A 21530-nucleotide genomic window follows, 5' to 3' on the forward strand; every position below is an offset into this window, starting at 1 on the left:
CTGCTGAACAACTAAACTAATGAAATGGCCAGCTGGACTATTTACATTGATCCCCCTTGTTCTTACACTGCTGCTTCTCACTGTTTATTATCCATGGATAGTCACTTTACAAATGACCTCGACTAACCTGTACCCCCACACATTGACTCTGTTCCGGTACCCCCTGTCTATAGCCTCCACATTGACTCTGTTCCGGTACCCCCTGTCTATAGCCTCCACATTGACTCAGTACTGGTACCCCCTGTATATAGCCTCCACATTGACTCAGTACTGGTACCCCCTGTATATAGCCTCCACATTGACTCTGTACTGGTACCCCCTGTATATAGCCTCCACATTGACTCTGTACTGGTACTCTGTACTGGTACCCCCTGTATATAGCCTCCACATTGACTCTGTACTGGTACCCCCTGTATATAGCCTCCACATTGACTCAGTACTGGTACCCCCTGTATATAGCCTCCACATTGACTCAGTCCTGGTACCCCATGTATTTAGTCTCGTTATTGTTAAGTACATTTCTTGTGTTACTTTTTGATTGATTAGATATTTTAAAACTTTAGTTTATTTAATCAATATTTTCTTAACTCTATTTCTTGAACTGCATTGTTGGTTATGGGCTTGTAAGTAAGCATTTCACGGTAAAGTCTACTACACCTGTTGTATTCGGCGTATGTGACAAATACAATTTGATTTATATACTGGGTATTGAATGCATTGAGTTTCACTATGGGGAGTTGTATGAACTGTCTTTTGTTTAGAGTGCTAGAAGCTGTGAAGAGGAATTTCCACTAAAAGTACAATACATCTGAACTGTGAACTGTCAGTGGTGAGACAGTGGATGTGTGTGTGTGTGTGTGTGTGTGTGTGGTGGGGGTTGGAGGACTGGACACTGCAGGAGCATTTCAAAATGTTCTATCTGGAATAACAGTGTACATTCAGCCTGGTTATGTGGGTGGGAGTCTAAACAGTGACAGGGTTACTGGGTGTGTGTGTGTGTGTGTGTCAGGTTGGTTGCTCAAGATTCACACACATAAACACACAAACCCTGACCATTAAGCCATCTTCCTTGGTTGTAGCAGAGAGCATGTTTGCTTCCTTCCTCTTGAGGAACCAACAAGCTGATAGATGAGTCATAGATATTACTCTCTACGACTCTTCTCCACACAAACACCCATCATTCAGCCGCGGCTAATAAGACCAGTCCATTAGTCCGACAGGAGTTCATTGTTAACAAACAGAGGAGTGAAAAACCAAGCAGAGCTCTGCTCACTAAACAACCCCAAGAGGTCTTCTCAGGTGAGACTTAAAGATCCAATTCAGTGCTTCAGTCAAGCCCTCCACCCCAGGCCTGGGATAGATCAGACCAACTCACTGTGGTCAGGACCAGGGGCTGATCTAGGATCAGGTCCCCCCCCCCTATCAATATAAACATATTCATTCAGACTTAAAAGGCCAAAGCACGCCTACAGGCCCTGGTTTGGGTTTACAATCGTTTTGTTTTATTTGAGTGAGAAATATGTAATGACATATGTGGGTGGCTGACAGTAGCAACAGCTTCAGTCCAGCGTCTCCAACTCACCTGGGCTATTTCAAGACCAAGTCATCTGGGCTGCCGAGATTTACAGAGGCTAAAAGTACACTGTGTTGTGATAATGTTTGTCGCCAGGAGGAAGTTGTTGAGGCCTGGCTTCTGTTGGCTCCTGGTCTGGTTTGCTACAGTTCTCCAGGCAACTGTCTATATGACGGGCTGCGGTTTGACTAACCTACCTGATTGGGTTAGACCACAGCCCCAGCCACCACGCAGCACTGGAACGACTTGAGAGAGGCGCAGCTGTATAATCTCATTTCACCGAGAGGTGCCAGTTGTTGGTGTTGGCTGATGTGCAGGTGTCAGTCGGTTTGTGGGGTCGGGTGTAACACACCCAAGGTTAGTGTCCCCGTTTGTTAAAACACCAAACAACGTGGCCTGTCTATTAATAAGCATACTGTGTCTGCATAAGCTAATGTTCCCTCCGTTCGCTTGACCTCGACTGTATTGTTTGAATACAGCTGCCTGTAGGGAGTCTTATTGTCCCTGGTGATTATTGCCCCATTCTCCATCACCCCTGCCCTTGTACAGGCATAGGGGTAAGTCTAAAGACTCTCTCTCTCTCTGTATCTGTCTCCCCCTCCACTTCCTCTCTCCGGAGGAACCTGGCATAGCTGTAGCTTTTCTCCGACACGTATTACCAGGAGATATTTTCCCTGGAAGAGCTTACCAGCATGGAAAGAATTAAAACATTAAATAAATAAAAGATAAAAATTAAAATTGGAACAAAAATACCACTTGTTAGCAGATGGAACAACGCGTGTTTTTGGAGACTGGAAGCTTAGTTTTACAGTCAGGTGAAGACGATGGGTGGAAGGAGCGTGTCAGTGTGTGTGTGTGTGTGTGTGTTCCTCCCATCAGCACACACCCAAGTTGAGTGTGTTATTGGCGTGTATGGAGTTGTGTAAACTGTTTGTTGGCCGTTCTTTTTGTGTTTAATATGACACACACACACACACACTGGGATAGAGTTGTTTGGTGTTTAATATGACACACACACACACACACTCACACACACTGGGATAGAGTTGTTGTTTAATATGACACACACACACACACACTCACTGGGATAGAGTTGTTTGGTGTTTAATATGACACACACACACACACACACACTCACACACACTGGGATAGAGTTGTTTGGTGTTTAATATGATACACACACACACACACACACTCACACACACTGGGATAGAGTTGTTTGGTGATTAATATGACACACACACACACACACTGGGATAGAGTTGTTTGGTGTTTAATATGACACACACACACACACACTGGGATAGAGTTGTTTGGTGTTTAATATGATACACACACACACACACACTCACACACACTGGGATAGAGTTGTTTGGTGATTAATATGACACACACACACACACACTGGGATAGAGTTGTTTGGTGTTTAATATGACACACACACACACACACACACACACACACACACACACACACTCACACACACTGGGATAGAGTTGTTTGGTGATTAATATGACACACACACACTTACACACACATACTGGGATAGAGTTGTTTGGTGTTTTTGGTTCGGGGACAAAAACACTGCAGGGTGTTGCTGTTCATAAAATAATTTGTGATGTGTGCCTCTCCTGTCTCTCTTGCTGTGACTTGTATAGAGGAATCGGCATTTGTCCTCCAAACACAACTAGGGATTAGATATGAAGAGAGAAGCAGAATGCCTTAATACAACTGACAGTATATTACACCCACTGAAGGATGTCAAGTCCATTGTACTAACAAGCCTATCTGTGCATGTCATTCCAGGTGAATGATTTGTAGGCCAACCCCTGTTTTGATTCTATGTATGATCCTGCTCTGAACACAAAGCACATGAGTGAGTTACTACCGTAGAGATTTACGATAGAAACTACTAGGCCGACTGCATATTCTAGTATATCCATTCCTGCGGTCCCTATTCCGTGACACTGTGGCGGCACTGGTTCCGAAGGTGGCCGTCTTAAGGCACTGTGACGTCATCGGTCATCAGACAGGAGTGTATGACAGCCGTCAGTCGGGAGGGCAGCTCACCCTGGCAGGTACGCTCGTCAGTGAGGAGCTTGTGGCCCTTCTGGCAGCTGCACTCAAAGGAGCCCACTGTGTTTTTGCAGAAATGGTCACAGCCGCCGTTATTGAACGCCTCTTGGCATTCATCTATGTCTGTATGGAGAGAGGGATGGGGGGGAGACGGAGCATTAGGTCACAGGTACACTAAGGCAATAGGCAATACTGGTCAAAGAGAACAGAGTTTTTACACACACACACAGACACAGACACAGACACACAGACACACAGACACACACACACAGACACAGCACATAACTATGCCATGCTAAAGTGTTCTCCTTTAGCAGTCTCTCCCACACAGCCACTGCCATGCTGGGATGGAGATCTCCAAATTGGCAGACAACAGGCCAGTAAAAGGCTTCACTAATGCCTTGGAAATCTATTCTAAGCCTCTGTAAGAGTCTTTATGGAATGGGGGGGGGGCAGGTGGGGTGAGAGTAAGGGTGAGAGAGGGGGAGTCAGAGAGAAGTGGGGGTTTTCCTAATGCTCTTATTTGTGCTAGCAGGAAGAAGCCAGGAGTTGGCAGGCCTGAAAGACAACATGAACACGGGCCGTGCTGCGTTGTGGTGGTAAAGTAGGTTTCCATCCACACAACAAGTCCTAACCGCAGTGCCTGAGTGTCGGTGTGGGGCAGCCGGCCTCAGTCACAAACATATTGTCACAACACCGGGAAGATATTATCCCAGAGCAAACAAACCTGTGGGAGTCCCATCGCTGTTCCCTGAAGGCCTCACCTGCCTCTTTCATTCTCTTATTCATTCCCTCTTTCTTTTCATTCCTTCAGATCTCCGATAAAATGACTGAAGTCTCATTCACCGGTGGTTTCTTTTCTGCTGCCAGACCATTTCTTTATGCGGTTTCATTATTCTATTGATTTCTTTCTCTCTCTCTCTCTCTCTCTCTCTCTCTCTCTCTCTCTCTCTCTTTCTCTTGGCTGTGTGTGTGTGTGTGTGTGTGTGTGTGTGTGTGTGTGTGTGTGTGTGTGTGTGTGTGTGTGTGTGTGTGTGTGTGTGTGTGTGTGTGTGTGTGTGTGTGTGTGTGTGTGTGTGTGTGTGTGTGTGTGTGTGTGCACCAGGCAGTGGGTGTGTGCACATGTGCGAGCATGTGTGTGCACGCTCTTGCGTTTGTGTGCACTTATGTGTGTGTGTGTGTGTGTGTGTGTGTGTGTGTGTGTGTGTGTGTGTGTGTGTGTGTGTGTGTGTGTGTGTGTGTGTGTGTGTGTGTGTGTGTGTGTGTGTGTGTGTGTGTGTGTGATGGTATCAAGTGCAATGGTAGCTTCACTGGGCTCGGCAGTAGACAGCGTGGTACAGGCTCAGGGGGCTTGTTGAGAGGGATCCTCCACTAGCCTCTGCTGTCTGATCCTACGACACGCTCTTTACCTGGAACTAATGGAACAGCCTGCTGCTACTGCCGTACACAACACTGTCTAGCCCACCATGCAAGGACTTAGAGAAGAGGGGAGGACTTAGAGAAGAGGGGAGAGTGTTGAATGAATACATAATTGAACTCACCCCTCCCTCCTCACCCCTAAAGGCTCACCCCATCCAGGGGTTTGATGGACTTTCTCATAACTTCCATCTACCTCTCCTCCCCCCACCTCCTGCCCATGTGACTAGGTCTTCCTGAATCCCTGTGGAATAAAGGCCCAGGTGTGTGAGACGATCCAGAGACATAGACCAGGAATAATAAGCAAGCCGGATCCCCTGGGGCTGTGCATGCAGTGCCAACCCTCCAGCCTGGTGGGTTCTGATGTCACGCTGCATCCCCCCCTAACCCCATCCCTTCTCTCTCCTCACCCCTTCCTCTTTCTAAATATGTGCCCTCAGCCGAACCCTGGAGAGGGTCACTGGGTATATTTCCCTCCTGAGAGGACTGGCAATGCCACACTCAACAAGGGAGGAAAGGAAAGAGGATGAGGAAGAGACAGAAAAGAAAGTGGAGGAGGTAGAAGGTAGATGTAGTGGACGAGGAGAAAGGTAAGGGGAAGAAAGGAGGAAAGTGGAAGGGTAGAGGGAGGAGGAAGGGTAGAGGAAAGTGGAAGGGTAGAGGGAGGAGGAAGGGTAGAGGGAGGAGGAAGGGTAGAGGAAAGTGGAAGGGTAGAGGGAGGAGGAAGGGTAGAGGGAGGAGGAAGGGTAGAGGGAGGAGGAAGGGTAGAGGAAGAGACAGAAGAGAAAGTAAAGGAGGGAGGGAGTATTAAGAGGAGGAGAGAGAAAGGGAAATAAAAGAAGAGGAAAGTGGAAGGTTAGAGGGAGGAGGAAGAGGACAATAGCATGGCAGATTACACGGGCTAAACCCGTTTTGATTGGTGCTCTAAGTGATGAAAACGGCTGGGGATTAACACCTAAGCCTTTGAGTCAGAGAGTCAGCCAAGCAAGACACCACAGGGAAGACTCATCTAAGAGAGGAGTGGAGGGGAGGAGGAGAGTAGGGAGAGGTGAGTGGAAGAAAAAGAGAGGGTAGAGAGAGGGTAGATGGAAAGGGGTAGAGAAAAACAGGAGGAGAAGGGAAGTCAGTGGGGAAGGCGCAGTCAGATACTGCATGTCTCCATTGTTACCTTTAATAGCCAGTCCACTGTGCAATGAGCCAAGCCAGATAAAGTCAGACAAATATATACAGTTGAGTGATACAAAAGAACATCAGAATAAAATAGTCCTCAGATGACAGGGCCTGTGTTCTCCTATAACAATGTATCCTGATATAAGGGAACCTCTCCCTCAAGGCTGAAGTGCAGTGTAACCTCACTGTACAGTGGAATTCCATAGACTGATTTGAGGGCCTTCCTATTTGCATATATACTACAACTACAATCAGAGACAGTAAATATTTTGAGGAGCCAGGTAGCCTCGTGGTTAGAGAGTTGTGCCAGTAACCGAAAGGTAAAGTAAAAATCTATCGTTCTGCAGTTAACCCACTCGGGGAACAAGAATTTGCTGTTAACTGACTTGCCTAGTTAAATACATGTTCAACTGTCCACAGCCTTTAAGGGGATTGTCCTACATCTGTCTTTCCTCAGACTCTGGAGGTAAGGACGCTCATCTCAGTACTGGCTCACGGCTGACCCTCTGAACAGACGACCTCATTGACAGTTGTGCTCTCAAGCAATGACCTCATCAAAAGCTGAGTTCTCAAGCAATGACCTCATCAAAAGCTGAGCTCTCAAGCAATGACCTCATCAAAAGCTGCGCTCTCAAGCAATGACCTCATCAAAAGCTGTGCTCTCAAGCAATGACCTCATCAAAAGCTGAGCTCTCAAGCAATGACCTCATCAAAAGCTGAGTTCTCAACACTGACAGATTCACTTGCTTTCTTTCTCTCCTCTCCTCCATCATCATTTGCTTTTTGATGATTGCTTTCTTAGAGAGAAGACCTCTTTCTGTTCTGTCCTCTCTGCTCCCCCTTTCTATCTCCTCCACTTTCTGATAATTTCTTCCTCTTGTCTCTCTTTTAAATCAATCATGGCTATTTCCCAGTTCCGTTTCCTTGGCATGCCGACAGCAGATCTCATCTCTATAGAAAGGATGGCTATCTTTCTCCCTAGAGGGGATCTTCTCTCTCTCTCACACACATTCGCTCTCTCTTTCTCTCCCTCTCTCTACATTCTTAGAAAAAAGGTGCTATCTACAACCGAGGGTTCTACATGGAAACCAAAAGGGTTCTACCTGGAACCAAAAAGGATTATCCTATGGGGACAGCCGAAGAACCCTTTTGGAACCCTTTTTTCTAAGAGTGTACCCCCTCTCTCGCTCCACATCTCTCTCACACACACACACGCACACCTCCCCCGCCGTCCCTCCGATGCCAATTGCCCACCATCCCAGACAAGTCTACAGAAGGTATAACAATATCTCCCCCAACCTACCCAGCCCAAACTTCCCCAACACAGACAAAGATCCCTAATTATTCAGTAAGTCTGGCAGACATAACCACTGGCATAGCATAGCATAGCCACCCCATTTCCCCACACTTAATGGCCACTCTGTGGAAGCCTGAGCCCAATGATGTCCTATATCTCTTAAATATTAAATAAAAACATTAAGCATCCACACATCTTGAAATTATAAAACACTGCATGTGAGAGAGAAATTGTGTGTGTAAATGAGAGAGGGAGTGTGTATGTCTGTGTGTGTGAGAGAGGGAGATATAGAAAAAGTGTGTGAGAGAGAAAGAGAGAAAGAAAGAGAGAGAGAGAGAGAGAGAGAGAGAGAGAGAGAGAGAGAGAGAGAGAGAGAGAGAGAGGAGAAACATGTGCGTCAACAGCAACCTTGGGAAAATCCTCTGCATTATCATTAACAGCAGACTCGTACATTTCCTCAATGAAAACTATGTACTGAGCAAATGTCAAATAGTCTTTTTACCAAATTACCGTGCAACAGACCATGTATTCACCCTGCACACCCTAATTGACAACCAAACAAACCAAAACAAAGGCAAACTCTTCTCATGCTTTGTTGATTTCAAAAAAGCATTCGACTCAATCTGGCATGAGGGTCTGCTATACAAACTGATGGAAAGTGGTGTTGGGGGTAAAACATATGACATTATAAAATCCATGTACACAAACAACAAGTGTGTGGTTAACATTGGCAAAAAACACACACATTTCTTCCCACAGGGCCGTGGGGTGAGACAGGGATGCATCTTAAGCCCCACCCTCTTCAACATATATATTAACGAATTGGCGTGGGCACTAGAAAAGTCTGCAGCACCCGGCCTCACCCTACCAGAATCTGAAGTCAAATGTGTACTGTTTGCTGATGATCTGGTGCTTCTGTCCCCAACCAAGGAGGGCCTACAGCAGCACCTATATATTCTGCACAGATTCTACCAGACCTGGGCCCTGACAGTAAATCTCAGTAAGACCAAGATAATGGTGTTCCAAAAAAGGTCCAGACTCCAGGACCACAAATACAAATTCCATTTAGACACGGTTGACCTAGAGCACACAATAAACTTCCACAAAGCTGTGAACGATCTGAGAGACAAGGCAAGAAGGGCATTCTATGCCATCAAAAGGAACATAAAATTCAACATACCAATTAGGATCTTGCTAAAAATGATTGAATCAGTCATAGAGCCCATTGCCCATTATGGTTGTGAGGTCTGGGGTCCGCTCACCAACCAAGATTTCACAAAATGGGACAAACACCAAATTGAGACTCTGCATGCAGAATTCTGCAAAAATATCCTCCGTGTACAGCGTAGAACACCAAATAATGCATGCAGAGCAGAATTAGGCCGATACCCACTAATTATCAAAATCCAGAAAAGAGCCATTAAATACTACAACCACCGAAAATGAAGCGATTCCCAAACCTTCCATAACAAAGCCATCACCTACAGAGAAATGAACCTGGAGAAGAGTCCCCGGTGGGGATGTTCACAAACATACCCCACAGAACCCCAGGACAGCAACACAATTAGACCCAACCAAATCTTGAGAAAACAAAAATATAATTACTTGACACATTGGAAAGAATTAACAACAAAAAAACAAAGCAAACTAGAATGCTATTTAGCCCTAAACAGAGAGTACACAGTGGCTGAATACCTGACTACTGTGAATGACCCAAACTTAAGAAAGCTTTGACTATGTACAGACTCAGTGAGCATAGCCTTGCTGTTGAGAAAGACTGCCATAGGCAGATCTGGCTCCCAAGAGAAGATAGGCTATGTGCTCACTGCCCACAAAATTAGGTGGAAACTGAGCTGCAATTCCTAACCTCCTGCCCAATGTATGGCCATATTAGAGACACATATTTCCCTCAGATTACATAGATCCACAAAGAAAACGAAACGAACCCAATTTTGAAAAACTCCCATATCTACTGGGTGAAATCCCACAGTGTGCCATCACAGTAGTAAGATGTGTTACCTGTTGCCACAAGAAAAGGGCAACCAGTGAAGAACAAACCCCATTGTAAGTACAATATTTATTTATTTTCCATATTTCTATATTTTCTTTAGTATTTGCACATCGTTACAACACTATATATAGACATAATATGACATTTGAAATTACTTTATTATTTTGGAACTTCTGTGAGTGTAATTTTGACTGTTTTTTAAATTATTGTTATTATTTCACTTTTGTTTATAATCTACTTCACTTGCTTTGGCAATGTTAACATATGTTTCCCATACCAATAAAGCCCTAGAATTGAAATTGAATTGAGAGAGCACCTCTGTGATTGCATTGCACACACATCTGGGCTGCCAGGGGCCAGCTGGTAGTTAGGCCTCTATTAACGACGGCATAGCTCATTAAGGCTCTCCTACATATGATGTACCATAATGAGGACCTCACTCAGGGAGGGGAGAGGTGGTAGGGGAGACCTGGGGAGGGAAAGAGGGATGGAAAGGAAATGAGAGCAACGAACGGAGCGGAGAAGGAATGGGGATGTCATATGTTCCAACCTTCTCAGTCCTCACTCTCTCACTCATTCAATCTTCCACTCTCTATGTCCACTGATCTATCTCTCACTCTCCCCTTATCTCTTGTATCTGCCTCTCATTTTAGATATCTCTTTTTGTTCCCATCTCCATCTCTCTTCCGTTCTCAATCATTTGAATCTCTCTAAGTGTCTGGGTGTGAGAACAGGGGTGTCATCTGTCAACGCATACACACACGCACGCACGCACACAGACAGACAAACACCCACACCCATCTTCCATCAATCTCCCATCCCTGTTTGACATTTACCACCGGTTCGATCGATACCCTGCTTCATCTGCGATCAATATGTCCATTCTGAGCCCTGCTGCTCCCTGAAGATAACCCGCCAATAGCAGCTCATTACCATCTTCTTACAGCCATCTGTCTGAATGGCTTGTTGACTGACTGGCTGGTTGACTGTCTACTGGCTGGCTGACTGGCTAGCGGGCTGACTGGCTAACTGTCTACTGGCTGGCGGGCTGACTGGCTAACTGTCTACTGGCTGGCTGATTGACCGGCTGGCTTACTGGCTGGCTGACTGGATGTATGACTGACTGACTAGTTGGTTGGTTGGCTGGCTGACTGGGTACTGACAATCTACTGGATGACTGGCTGGCTACTGTCTACTGTCTAACTGACTGACTGGCTGTCTACTGGCTGACTGACTACTGGCTGACTGTCTACTGGCTGACTGACTGACTGGCTTATTGTCTACTGGCTGGCTGACTAACTGGCTAACTGACTGGTTAACTGACTGACTGGTTAACTGGATGACTGGATAACTGTCTGACTGACTGACTGGCTGAATGACTGACCGACTGGCTGGGGACACTGCTGCTGCTGGGAAGGCTGAGGGCCAAATGGGAAGGGCTAACATCCACCTGGGCTAAGAGAAACAAACGCACTGGCTTACTGCTCCTTGCTCCTCTTAGGATAGGAGGTTGTGGGCCCAAGGCAGCACTAGGATCTGTGTTTGCAGTGAGAAATCCAACACTATATGAGATATGAGAACAGAACACAGTGTTACTGCTAAGTTCATTTTTATTGAACCTTTATTTACTGCTAGGTTATTGCTAAATTAACCTGAGCCCTGAGCTGATGCAAAGGAAAAGCCTTGTGATGGGGGTTTAGGGTTCAACAGACGATTAGGATCGATTGAAATGGCAACAGTGTAGGATAAATAATTGGCCGGTAATGAGAATATGGCTGAACGTTGACCTCTGGCCCTTGACCTCAATACAGTAAGTAGAACAGAGGGATCAATTGGAAGGTCATTGTTGCATAAGATGCTTGTGAGTCGATAAAAGTCCTCTCAAAAGACAAAGATAGGAGATAGAGAACGGAGAGGCAGCAAGCAAGACAGAAAGAAAGAAGGAAAGAAAGAAAGAAAGAAAGAAAGAAAGAAAAGAAGAAAGAACGTTTGTATTGTAACATAAACTGCAGTCATCGGGGATAAAAAACCATTGGAGAGAGAGTGAGAGTGAGAGAGAGATGAGGAATGTGGAAGCTCTTTGGCTGCTGCTGCAGGCTTAACTCTGAGCGCTCGCGTAGCCTTGGTACGCACCTCGGGAAAACTGTGTAGTTTTACAAAATATTTACAGTAAAAAGCAATTCATTTGAGGAAACCTGAACCTGTCCAAATAATTTGGGGACGGGAGAAGGGGGATCTACTGTTCATAAAAAGCAACGTTTACCTCAGTGTGACCACCTCAGGCTGCTAATGTGGGAGACGACGGGCGGCCCGGGCCAGAGCCGGCCGGGTATTTATCAGAGGACTTAAACAGCCCACTCTGTTTGCTTTGTCCCTAAAGACTCTCCTCCGTCTAATAACAGAGGCTCTTTGGGCCACATCTGGGCCAAGAGCAACTCCTGTAAAGAGCAACACAACAGTAAAATAAAACAGCAGGCAGGGCCGACGCCGGCCTGACGGAGGGAGAGCCGGAACGGTTGAGGGCCGGAGCTGGGCCAGAGTCATGTAAGGTGATGGAGATAGGAGTGTTATTGTGGAGATTACTGGGCCTGACATGTTAATACCGTGGGCTGTTGAGAACGTTGGCACATTCTGGAGGCTTTCTGTCTGGACGTGTGGGGGTTTATGGGGAAGCGACTCCGTACAGTAGCTTCCAGTCTTTTGAGGGCACAAAGTGATAGTGAAGCTATGACAATAAAGCTAGTGGGAGCGGTAGGTGGGAAGGTGAGGGTGAGAATCAAAGGTGTTGCTGACTATGATACAGTTCATTTACTGAGATTGGCTGAGCCACATAAAGTATGTCCCCTTATAACCCAACGAGCTTGTAGCCTATCACCTGGTTTCTCCTTGTCTGTGTTAAGGGACTACAGTAATGGCTCTTTGACTGGATTACAGGATGTGTGTGTGTGTGTGTGTGTGTGTGTGTGTGTGTGTGTGTGTGTGTGTGTGTGTGTGTGTGTGTGTGTGTGTGTGTGTGTGTGTGTGTGTGTGTGTGTGTGTGTGTGTGTGTGTGTGTGTGTGTGTGTGTGTGTGTGTGTGTGTGTGTGTGTGTGTGTGTGTGTGTGTTCAGGCGTTCGCTGGTACTGGGGAGTGGAATGCAGGCCAGTGAAGACATGTCCATACACACACTGTACAACTGAGCAGCTCAGTCTCCCTGCACCAACCAACCACACTCACTCACTCACTCACTCACTCACTCACTCACTCACTCACTCACTCACTCACTCACTCACTCACTCACTCACTCACTCACTCACTCACACACAATGAAAATGTGTAAACACACACACACACACACACACACACACACACACACACACACACACACACACACACACACACACACACACACACACACACACACACACACACACACACACACACACACACACACACACACACACACACACACACACACACACACAACTCATCCACCCCCCGACATGCACCTTCTAATCAAACATCTGGAAACTGTTCACAAAATCACTTTTCTTCTCCCTCTCTCCTTCCGCCTCTCCCTCTCTTCCCTCCGTCTCTCCCTCCGTCCGCAGGAGAGCCCTGTGATAAAAACGCCTCCTTCCATTGGCGCGTCTGTCATCGCGGAGCGAGGGAACCGTCTCGTCTGTCAGCGCAGATGAAAGGCTGTTTATCAGACGCCTGGGATTTAAACATGCCCTAAATAGTTTATATTGAAATGATTATGTTACGGGGGGGGGGGGACAGAGCAGAGAGACAGAGGGCTCTGCCTACAGTACCTCACAGCATGACATTTACCTCCCCGCTAACTACTAACAATCTCTATGCTATAAAACACCTCTACCCCCTGGGCCTATCTGCAAATTACAACACACCACTGGCACAACCCAATATGCTATAACACATGACAAAGGAGCTGAACTACGGGAAAAGGCGGGCTGAACAGGCCCCCATTAACATCGACGGGACTGTCGTGGAGCGGGTCGAGAGTTTCAAGTTCCTTAGTGTCCACATCACCAACGATCTATCATGGTCCAAACATACCAAGACAGTTGTGAAGAGGGCACGACAAAACCTTTTCCCCCTTCAGCAGACTGAAAAGATTTGGAATGGGTCCCCAGATCCTCAAAATGTTCTACAGCTGCACCATCGAGAGCATCCTGACCAGTTGCATCACCGCCTGGTATGGCAACTGCTCGGCATCTGAACGTAAGGCGCTACAGAGGGTAGTGGGGACGGCCCAGTACATCACTGGGGCCAAGCTCCCTGCCATCCAGGACCAGGCGGTGTCAGAGGAGTGTCAGAGGAAAGCCCATCTGACACTAGGCGGTGTCAGAGGAAAGCCCATAAAAGACACCAGTCACCCAAGTAACCCACTGATTTATCTGCTACCGCACAGCAAGCGGTACCGGAGCGTCAAGTCTAGAACCAAAAGGCTCCTCAACAGCTTCTACCCCCAAGCCATTAGACTGCTGAACAATTCATAAAAATTGTCACCAGACAATTTACATTGAACCCCCTCTTGTATACTGCCGCTACTCGCTGTTTGTTTGTTATCTATGCATAGTCACATCGCCCCCACCTACATGTACAGATTACCTCAACTAGCCTGTACCCCTGCACACTGACTAGGTACCGGTGCCCCCTGTATATGGCCTCGTTATTCTTAATGTGTTACTTTTTATTATTACTTTTTATTTTAGCCTACTTGGTAAATATTTCTTCTTCTTCTTGAACTGCACCGTTGGTTAAGGGCTTGTAAGTCAGCATTTCACGGTAAAGTCTACCCTTGTTGTATTTGGCGCAAGTGGGAAATAAAGTTTGATTTGATATGATTCATTACACAGTAGAGCACAGTCACACACTACACTCCGTATGGGTCAGCTCAGCTGTGATATCGGCTAGCTTAGCCAAGACCCTATCAGCCCATTTCATCTGTCCCAGATCAGGAGATCTGTGTGTGCCATTGCCAAGGTTACAGGAAACGTTGGTCCCATGCAGGGGGCAGCATGGCGACAAGGCCAGGGGAGTTGTACATGTGGCCAAGCCCCAGTGGACATTAGGGAGCATGAGACAGACAGGCAGTCTAAATGGTCTGAATAAAATGTCTTTAATGATCAATAAAACCCCTGTCTGACTGACTGAGCTCAGGGAGAGATGATCTGTCCTGGACAGAGACAGACTGAAGTAATGCTGGCTGGAGACTGGAGAGGAGTTCAGAGTTTATAGTTGAGGTGGGTGAGTCCAGTCAGTTCAGGGTATTAATACCCCACCATGGGAAGACAATGTCTGCATGGTATTTTCCTTCCTGATATGCTTGAGTGCCTGTGTATTCAGTGTGGATGTGTGTATTGATTGCGTGCACGCGCATGTGTGTACATGCACCGTGCCTTCATGTGTATGTCTATCATGTAAGTAGGTGGGTGTGTGTGTGTGTTTGCAGTCAACGGCAGATGTCTCCCTCCATGTTTTCCTGCTCCATCCCTCCACCCTTCATGCCCAGCTGATGGATGGTGATGGGTGATGGATGTGGTGCTGTCTGTGCTGTCTCACAGCTCCAGCTCAGATCAGGTCAAACACTAGTGGATTTATGGAGCCCAGGGGCCTAACTCAGCCACATTATCTGGGCGGTACACAGCCGGACTGCAGCCCTATCCATCTTCTCCACTCAACTGGCCCCCGGAAAACACAGGAGAGGCTAACTTTTCATTTTCCTGCACCATAAAAGCTTGGTTGTCCTGTTAAGCGCACAAATCAAAGGCAGAGACAGACGGGAGACAGACGGCAGACAGACGGGACACAGACGGGACACAGACGGGAGACAGACGGGAGACAGACGGGAGACAGACGGGACACAGACGGGAGACAGACAGGAGACAGACGGGACACAGACGGGAGACAGACGGGACACAGACGGGACACAGACGGGAGACAGACGGGAGACAGACGGGACACAGACGGGAGACAGATGGGAGTGGAAGTTGTTCACACAAGCTGCTGGGGTTTGAACTTGACATTGGAGCGACAGACAGACTAGATGTTTTCTCACACTGCAACCAATGCAGGGCTGGACCCTTCCAGTCACAGCTGACCTTGTTAGCAGACAATGACGTGGCCATGGAGGATTCTACGATATATCATTATCAACAGGTTTCAATGACCATAATGGTGTGTCTGATAAGATGTGTCCAAACAACTGAATGAACAATATGCCTCTTCTCTTTGCTGGAGATGACGGATGCTGTTAGGTAGTAATGCTCTCTGTAACCCCCCTCTGTTGTATCTCCCCACTATACAGCTGGGTGGCGCTGTGTCAGTCTGTGTGAGTGTGTGTGTGTGTGTGTGTGTGTGTGTGTGTGTGTGTGTGTGTGTGTGTGTGTGTGTGTGTGTGTGTGTGTGTGTGTGTGTGTGTGTGTGTGTGTGTGTGTGTGTGTGTGTGTGTGTGTGTGTGTGTGTGTGTGTGTGTGTGTGTGTGTGTGTGTGTGTGTGTGTGTGTGTGTGTGTGTACTATATATGTGTGAGAGGAAAAGAGAGAGACAGTGCAGCGTGGGCCTCACTGTTCAAACAGCTGAAAGTTTGCCGACGAGTCGTCTGCCTGCCAGCCAGACAGCCCCGGCTCCAGTATTTCACACACTTACATGCCACATTCTCAAACTTCTTGACACGAAATACACACACACACACACACACACACACACACACACACACACACACACACACACACACACACACACACACACACACACACACACACACACACACACACACACACACACACACACACACACACACACACACGTGGTCACACAGGTACACACACACGCACATGCACACTTGGTCACACAGGTACACACGCACACACACACACACACTTGGTCACACGGGTATACACACACACACACACACACACACACACACACACACACACACACACACACACACACACACACACACACACACACACACACACACACACACACACACAACAAACACACACACACACACACACACGCACACACGCACACTTGGTCACACAGGTACACACGCACACACACACTTGGTCACACAGGTACACACACACACACACACACACACACACACACACACACACACACACACACACACACACACACACACACACACACACACACACACACACACACACACACACACACACACACACGACATTGGACATAAAGAGTCACCGCCATGTAACCTACAAGTCATTGCTATGGCGACTCCTATAGCAGTTCCCCTCCTCAAACGTGTCTTGTCACATGTGGGCAGAGTTGGGTTGAGCAGCGAAGTAACAGCACTCCCCACATCCTCAGTGTAGATCTTCAACTATTCTGATGTGAACCAACTCAACTCAACAGCCCGAGGAAAACTTTTTGTTTTCTCTTCCCCAGTCTCTTCTTCAGATCAGGGCAGATGAAGGAACGGAGATTTAGGAGATGAGGAGAGAAAGTAGCCACTATGCTCTTGAGATGCACCCAAGTGTGTCTCATGCAAGCCAGACCACAGTGTAGCTGTTCCTCAGCCCTATCAATGATCCCTGATACAAATCAACAATACCACTCCACACGAAAGCACTGTATTTTCCATTAGGGTGACCCTGGGGTCAGAAACATCAACCGCCCCCTGTTTGTTTAGGGACAAGCCTCAATCAACTATCCGCTAAAATAATCCATTTCACTGTGTCTATGTGGCAGCCCGGTAGGGCCTTGGCCACTGCCTTTGACGTCACGGGCGGAATTTGGGAAGTGGAAACACTTAGCGGCAACATCAACAACAGCAGCACTGCCAGTGACCGCGCCGGAGACCGGAGCCTCTCTCTGCTCCAGGCGAGGAGGCGAAGTGAACTTCGCGACGCAGGATTGGTTGGTCTTGGCCCAAGATCACTCAGATACCACTCATACCAGCCACAGATACCAGACCCCTGGACCACCAGACCCCTGGACCACCAGACCCATGGACCACCAGACCCCTGGACCACCAGACCCCTGGACCACCAGACCCCTGGACCACCTCCGCAAAGGATCCTCTCAACTCAGTACCGTTCAATACCACATAACTTGCCCATATTCCGTAATAATGGCAAAGTACGGTTGAGTGCTGATGCAGAATGAGTCCTCACAGCACTAGCAGTGTGTTTTCAAGATGAAACGAGCACACTAAAGGGTTGGGTGCTATCAAGGCATGAGATAAAGCCGTCCGTCACATAGAGAGAGAGAGAGAGAGAGAGAGAGAGAGAGAGAGAGAGAGAGAGAGAGAGAGAGAGAGAGAGAGAGAGAGAGAGAGAGAGAGAGAGAGAGAGAGAGAGCGAGAGAGAGAGCGAGAGAGAGAGAGGGGGGGGGAGTAAAGAAGATAGAGGAGAGCCGTAGGGGACAGTAGGGCCACACGGACACACACACACACACACACACACCTATACACTGACCTTTGCAGGTCTTGCCGTCTGGCTGCAGGGTGAATCCCACGGGGCAGCTGCAGCGGACCCCTGTAGCCGTGTCCTTGCAGGTCCGGTCACAGCCGCCATTGTTCACCGCACAGGTTTCTGGGTGAAACAAAAATATACAGTGGGAGAAAAGAGAGGAGGGGCGGGGGGGGCAGGGGAAGGGTGTTAACCTACTGACTGGCACGCATATCTAAAGAGCAGAACGGAGTCTAAAGAGAGAAACAGTAGACAGCGAAGATATGACGGGAGGGTTGAGAAGAGGCTGCATACAATGGGGAAATACACAACAGTGTGACGTCGTGTACTCAGGGCATTTGGCTATTCCATCATACCCATTCAGACTTCATTTCCACGATACTGAGCCCGTGTCAAGACATTGTAGTTGCCCATCAGACCAGTGACAGGTTATGAGACGGAACACAGTTGGGATTGACAACATGTTACAGACCGACTGTAAACTCAGGATTCTGTTGAACATCATTGATTGGAACACCTAGCAGATCAAATGAGAGAAAGACAGAATAATGGGAACATATGCTGAGAAGGAGAGGAACTCAGTAGCCGAGTTAAGACAGGTGTGCCTTGTTTCCCCCCCAAAAAATGTCAACATTTAGTCAAAAATGATACTGAAGGTGAAGTAGAGAAAACACGAGAGTCTATAATATAGTCCGTGGTGGGATCGAGTAGTAGTACCTAGGACCGAATGTGTGTATTTTGACTCCAGGAAAAATGTTCTTGTATGTGGCGAAGATAAGGTTTGCTCTGACTTGTGAATATTGCCTGAGCTAATCCCAAAACAAACAGCACCTAATGGCATCTCCACTTCACCTGCACAGCCCATTGTTGCTTTAGGAAAGCTGAGCTCACTAATCCCCAATGGGTGTCAGAAACTGCTGAGGACGGTGAAACGGTATACTGCTATTAGAACGGGGCTCAATAATAGGCTACTATATTTAATAAAGAACAGTTTCAGATGAACTATTTGGGTCTGGCAGGCTTCTGATATGTCCTGGGAAAGAAACTCAGTTGACTGTGTTTAGCTAAAGGGATAGTTCATCTACTTCCCCAAACTCGTGGATACCATTTATATGTCTCTGTCCTGTATGAAGGAAGTTAGAGGTAGTTTCGAGAGCAATGCCTACTAGCTTAGCACAAAGACTGGAAGTCTTTGGGTACAGCTAGTGATAATGCTAGTTAGCATTGGCTCGCAAAACTACCTCTAACTTCCTTCATACTGGACACAGAGGCATAAAAAATGGTATCCACGAGTTCAGCTAAAATCCCAAACTATCCCTTTAAAGGTGACAGCAGACGCTGAAATGGCTCTGGCTATTTGGACATGGACTTGTATGCAAATGAGAGATGGTGCACTTGTCTCTCTGGCACCTATTCCCAGCTCATTAAATGCAAAGAGGTTCTGTGCTCGCTTTAAGGGAGGAGGGGAGAAGATAAACCCTTTCAGACAGGCTAGCTAACATGCCCGGCTCTAGAGGTCACAGCATTAGCATAATACTGTCAATGACTGCAGTGTCACGGACTGACGGCATCTCATCATCGGGCTGATCCGACATGGCCGTCTGTTTGCAGCAAAAGCAAACGGCAGGTGGGTGCTGTGAGAGCCAGCATGGTCGCCAGTTTCTACCACCACCGGGAACCTGTCAGTGCCAAAAAGGCTCTACTTCAATGAGGCTGCTGGTGTGTTTCATAGAACTGCATATACCTTTTTGGGGTACTTAAACCTGATTCATAGAAAAGGAAAACAGAGGGAATAGGGGAAGGAGAGATACTCTATACTCCTGGTACACTACGTGACCAAAAGTATGTGGACACCCGGTCGTCGAACAGCTCATTCCAAAATCATGGTCAATAATATGGAGTTGGTCCACCCTTTGCTGCTATAACAGCCTCCACTCTTCTGCCTTGCACTAGATGTTGGAACACTGCTGCAGGGACTTGCTTCCATTCAGCCACAAGAACATTAGTGAGGTTGGGCACTGACGTTGGGCGGTTAGGCCTGGCTCGCATTCCGCGTTCCGATTCATCCCGAAGATGATCGATTTCCGTATGGACCTCGCTTGTGCACGGGGGCATTGTCATGCTGAAACAGGAAAAGGCCTTCCCCAAACTGTTGCCACAAAGTTGGTAGCATAGAATCATCTAGAATGTCATTGTATACTGCAGCGTTAAGATTTCGCTTCACTGGAACTAAGGGGCCTAGCCCAGAACCATGAAAAACAGCTCCAGACCATTATCCCCCCCAATCAAACTTTACAGTTGGCACTATGCATTGGGACAGGTAGCATTCTCGCGTTTCCAATGCTACAGAGTCTAATGGCGGCTAACTTTATACAACTCCAGCTGACGCTTGGAATTGCGCATAGTGATCTTAGGCTTGTGTGCGGCTGCTCGGCCATGGAAACCCATTTCATGAAGACTAACAGTTATTGTGCTGATGTTGCTTCCAGAGGCAGTTTGGAACTCGGTAGTGAGTCTTGCAACCGAGGACAGAATAATTGTACACGCTACGTGCTTCAGCACTCGGGGGTCCCATTCTGTGAGCTTGTGTGGACTACTACTTCGCGGCTGAGCTGTTGTTGCTCCTAGACGTTTCCACTTCACAATAACAGCACTTACAGTGGACCGGGGCAGCTCTAGCAGGGCAGACATTTGACGAACTGACTTGTTGGAAAGGTGGCATCCTATGGTGCCACGTTGAAAGTCACTGAGCTCTTCAGAAAGGCCATTCTACTGCCAATGTTTGTCTATGGAGATTGCCATGTGCTTGGTTATATACACCTGACAGCAATGGGTGTGGCTGAAATAGCTGAATCCACTCATTTGAAGGGGTGTCCACATACTATTGTATATAATAGTGTAGCTTGTCTGATGGGTGCTGTAGGGTATGGCAGCGGACCCCTGTAAACTTCCCACTCAGGTGTGTGTGTGTGTGCGCATGGGGCTGTTCATGGGTCAGAGTGATTTATACTACTGAAAGCAATGGGCCCTATCATTAGCTTAGCGTGAGCCCTGCTCAGAGCCCCTCTCCTGCTCTGATGAGCCAGGCCCGCCCACCCCCAGGGCAAGAGGCTGCACACAGGAACACAGACCCGTCAAAACACACTCTGATTGATGTACTGGACATGCCCAGCCTACCCCCGAACAGCCCCTCTGAACCCCCTCCCCTCTCCCACCCCTGAATGTTTATGTCTCATGCACACTGTATTGCAACGATGCTACAAAGGCTAACGCTCTTCTATTCACAACCATCCTTTCCACTTCCCTGTGTCTCAATTTCATTGGCTCTAATCAACATGCTGATGCTGACAGAGGAAGAGGGACAGGGTAATACCTCTTTTTTAGAAAAGGGTAGTGAGGGTTTTGGGGGAGTTTCTTTGCGAGACATTCTGGGGGAGATTGACGGTTGGAGGGATCTGTTCAAGGGAACCAGCTCTCATCTCCGTGGTGACAGATGAAGATTACTTGTCTGTCTTGTTTGTGTGAGCAGCGGCTGCAG

At 47.5% G+C, this 21530-nt stretch overlaps 1 protein-coding gene across 5 annotated transcripts in view; it reads right to left on the bottom strand.

Moving 5' to 3' along the window:
• LOC124013622 (signal peptide, CUB and EGF-like domain-containing protein 1) overlaps positions 1-21530 on the bottom strand; it is a 146675-nt gene that overhangs the window by 15910 nt on the left and 109235 nt on the right. For all 5 annotated transcript variants that reach the window (XM_046327953.1, XM_046327957.1, XM_046327956.1 and 2 more), the window contains 2 exons: positions 17999-18115; positions 3644-3772 (listed from right to left, as the gene is read on the bottom strand). In XM_046327953.1, coding sequence (XP_046183909.1) covers positions 3644-3772; positions 17999-18115 — 246 coding nt within the window. The remainder of the gene's footprint in view (positions 1-3643; positions 3773-17998; positions 18116-21530) is intronic.

Source organism: Oncorhynchus gorbuscha, linkage group LG25, assembly GCF_021184085.1.
Source record: "Oncorhynchus gorbuscha isolate QuinsamMale2020 ecotype Even-year linkage group LG25, OgorEven_v1.0, whole genome shotgun sequence".
Classification (NCBI taxonomy): domain Eukaryota; kingdom Metazoa; phylum Chordata; class Actinopteri; order Salmoniformes; family Salmonidae; genus Oncorhynchus; species Oncorhynchus gorbuscha.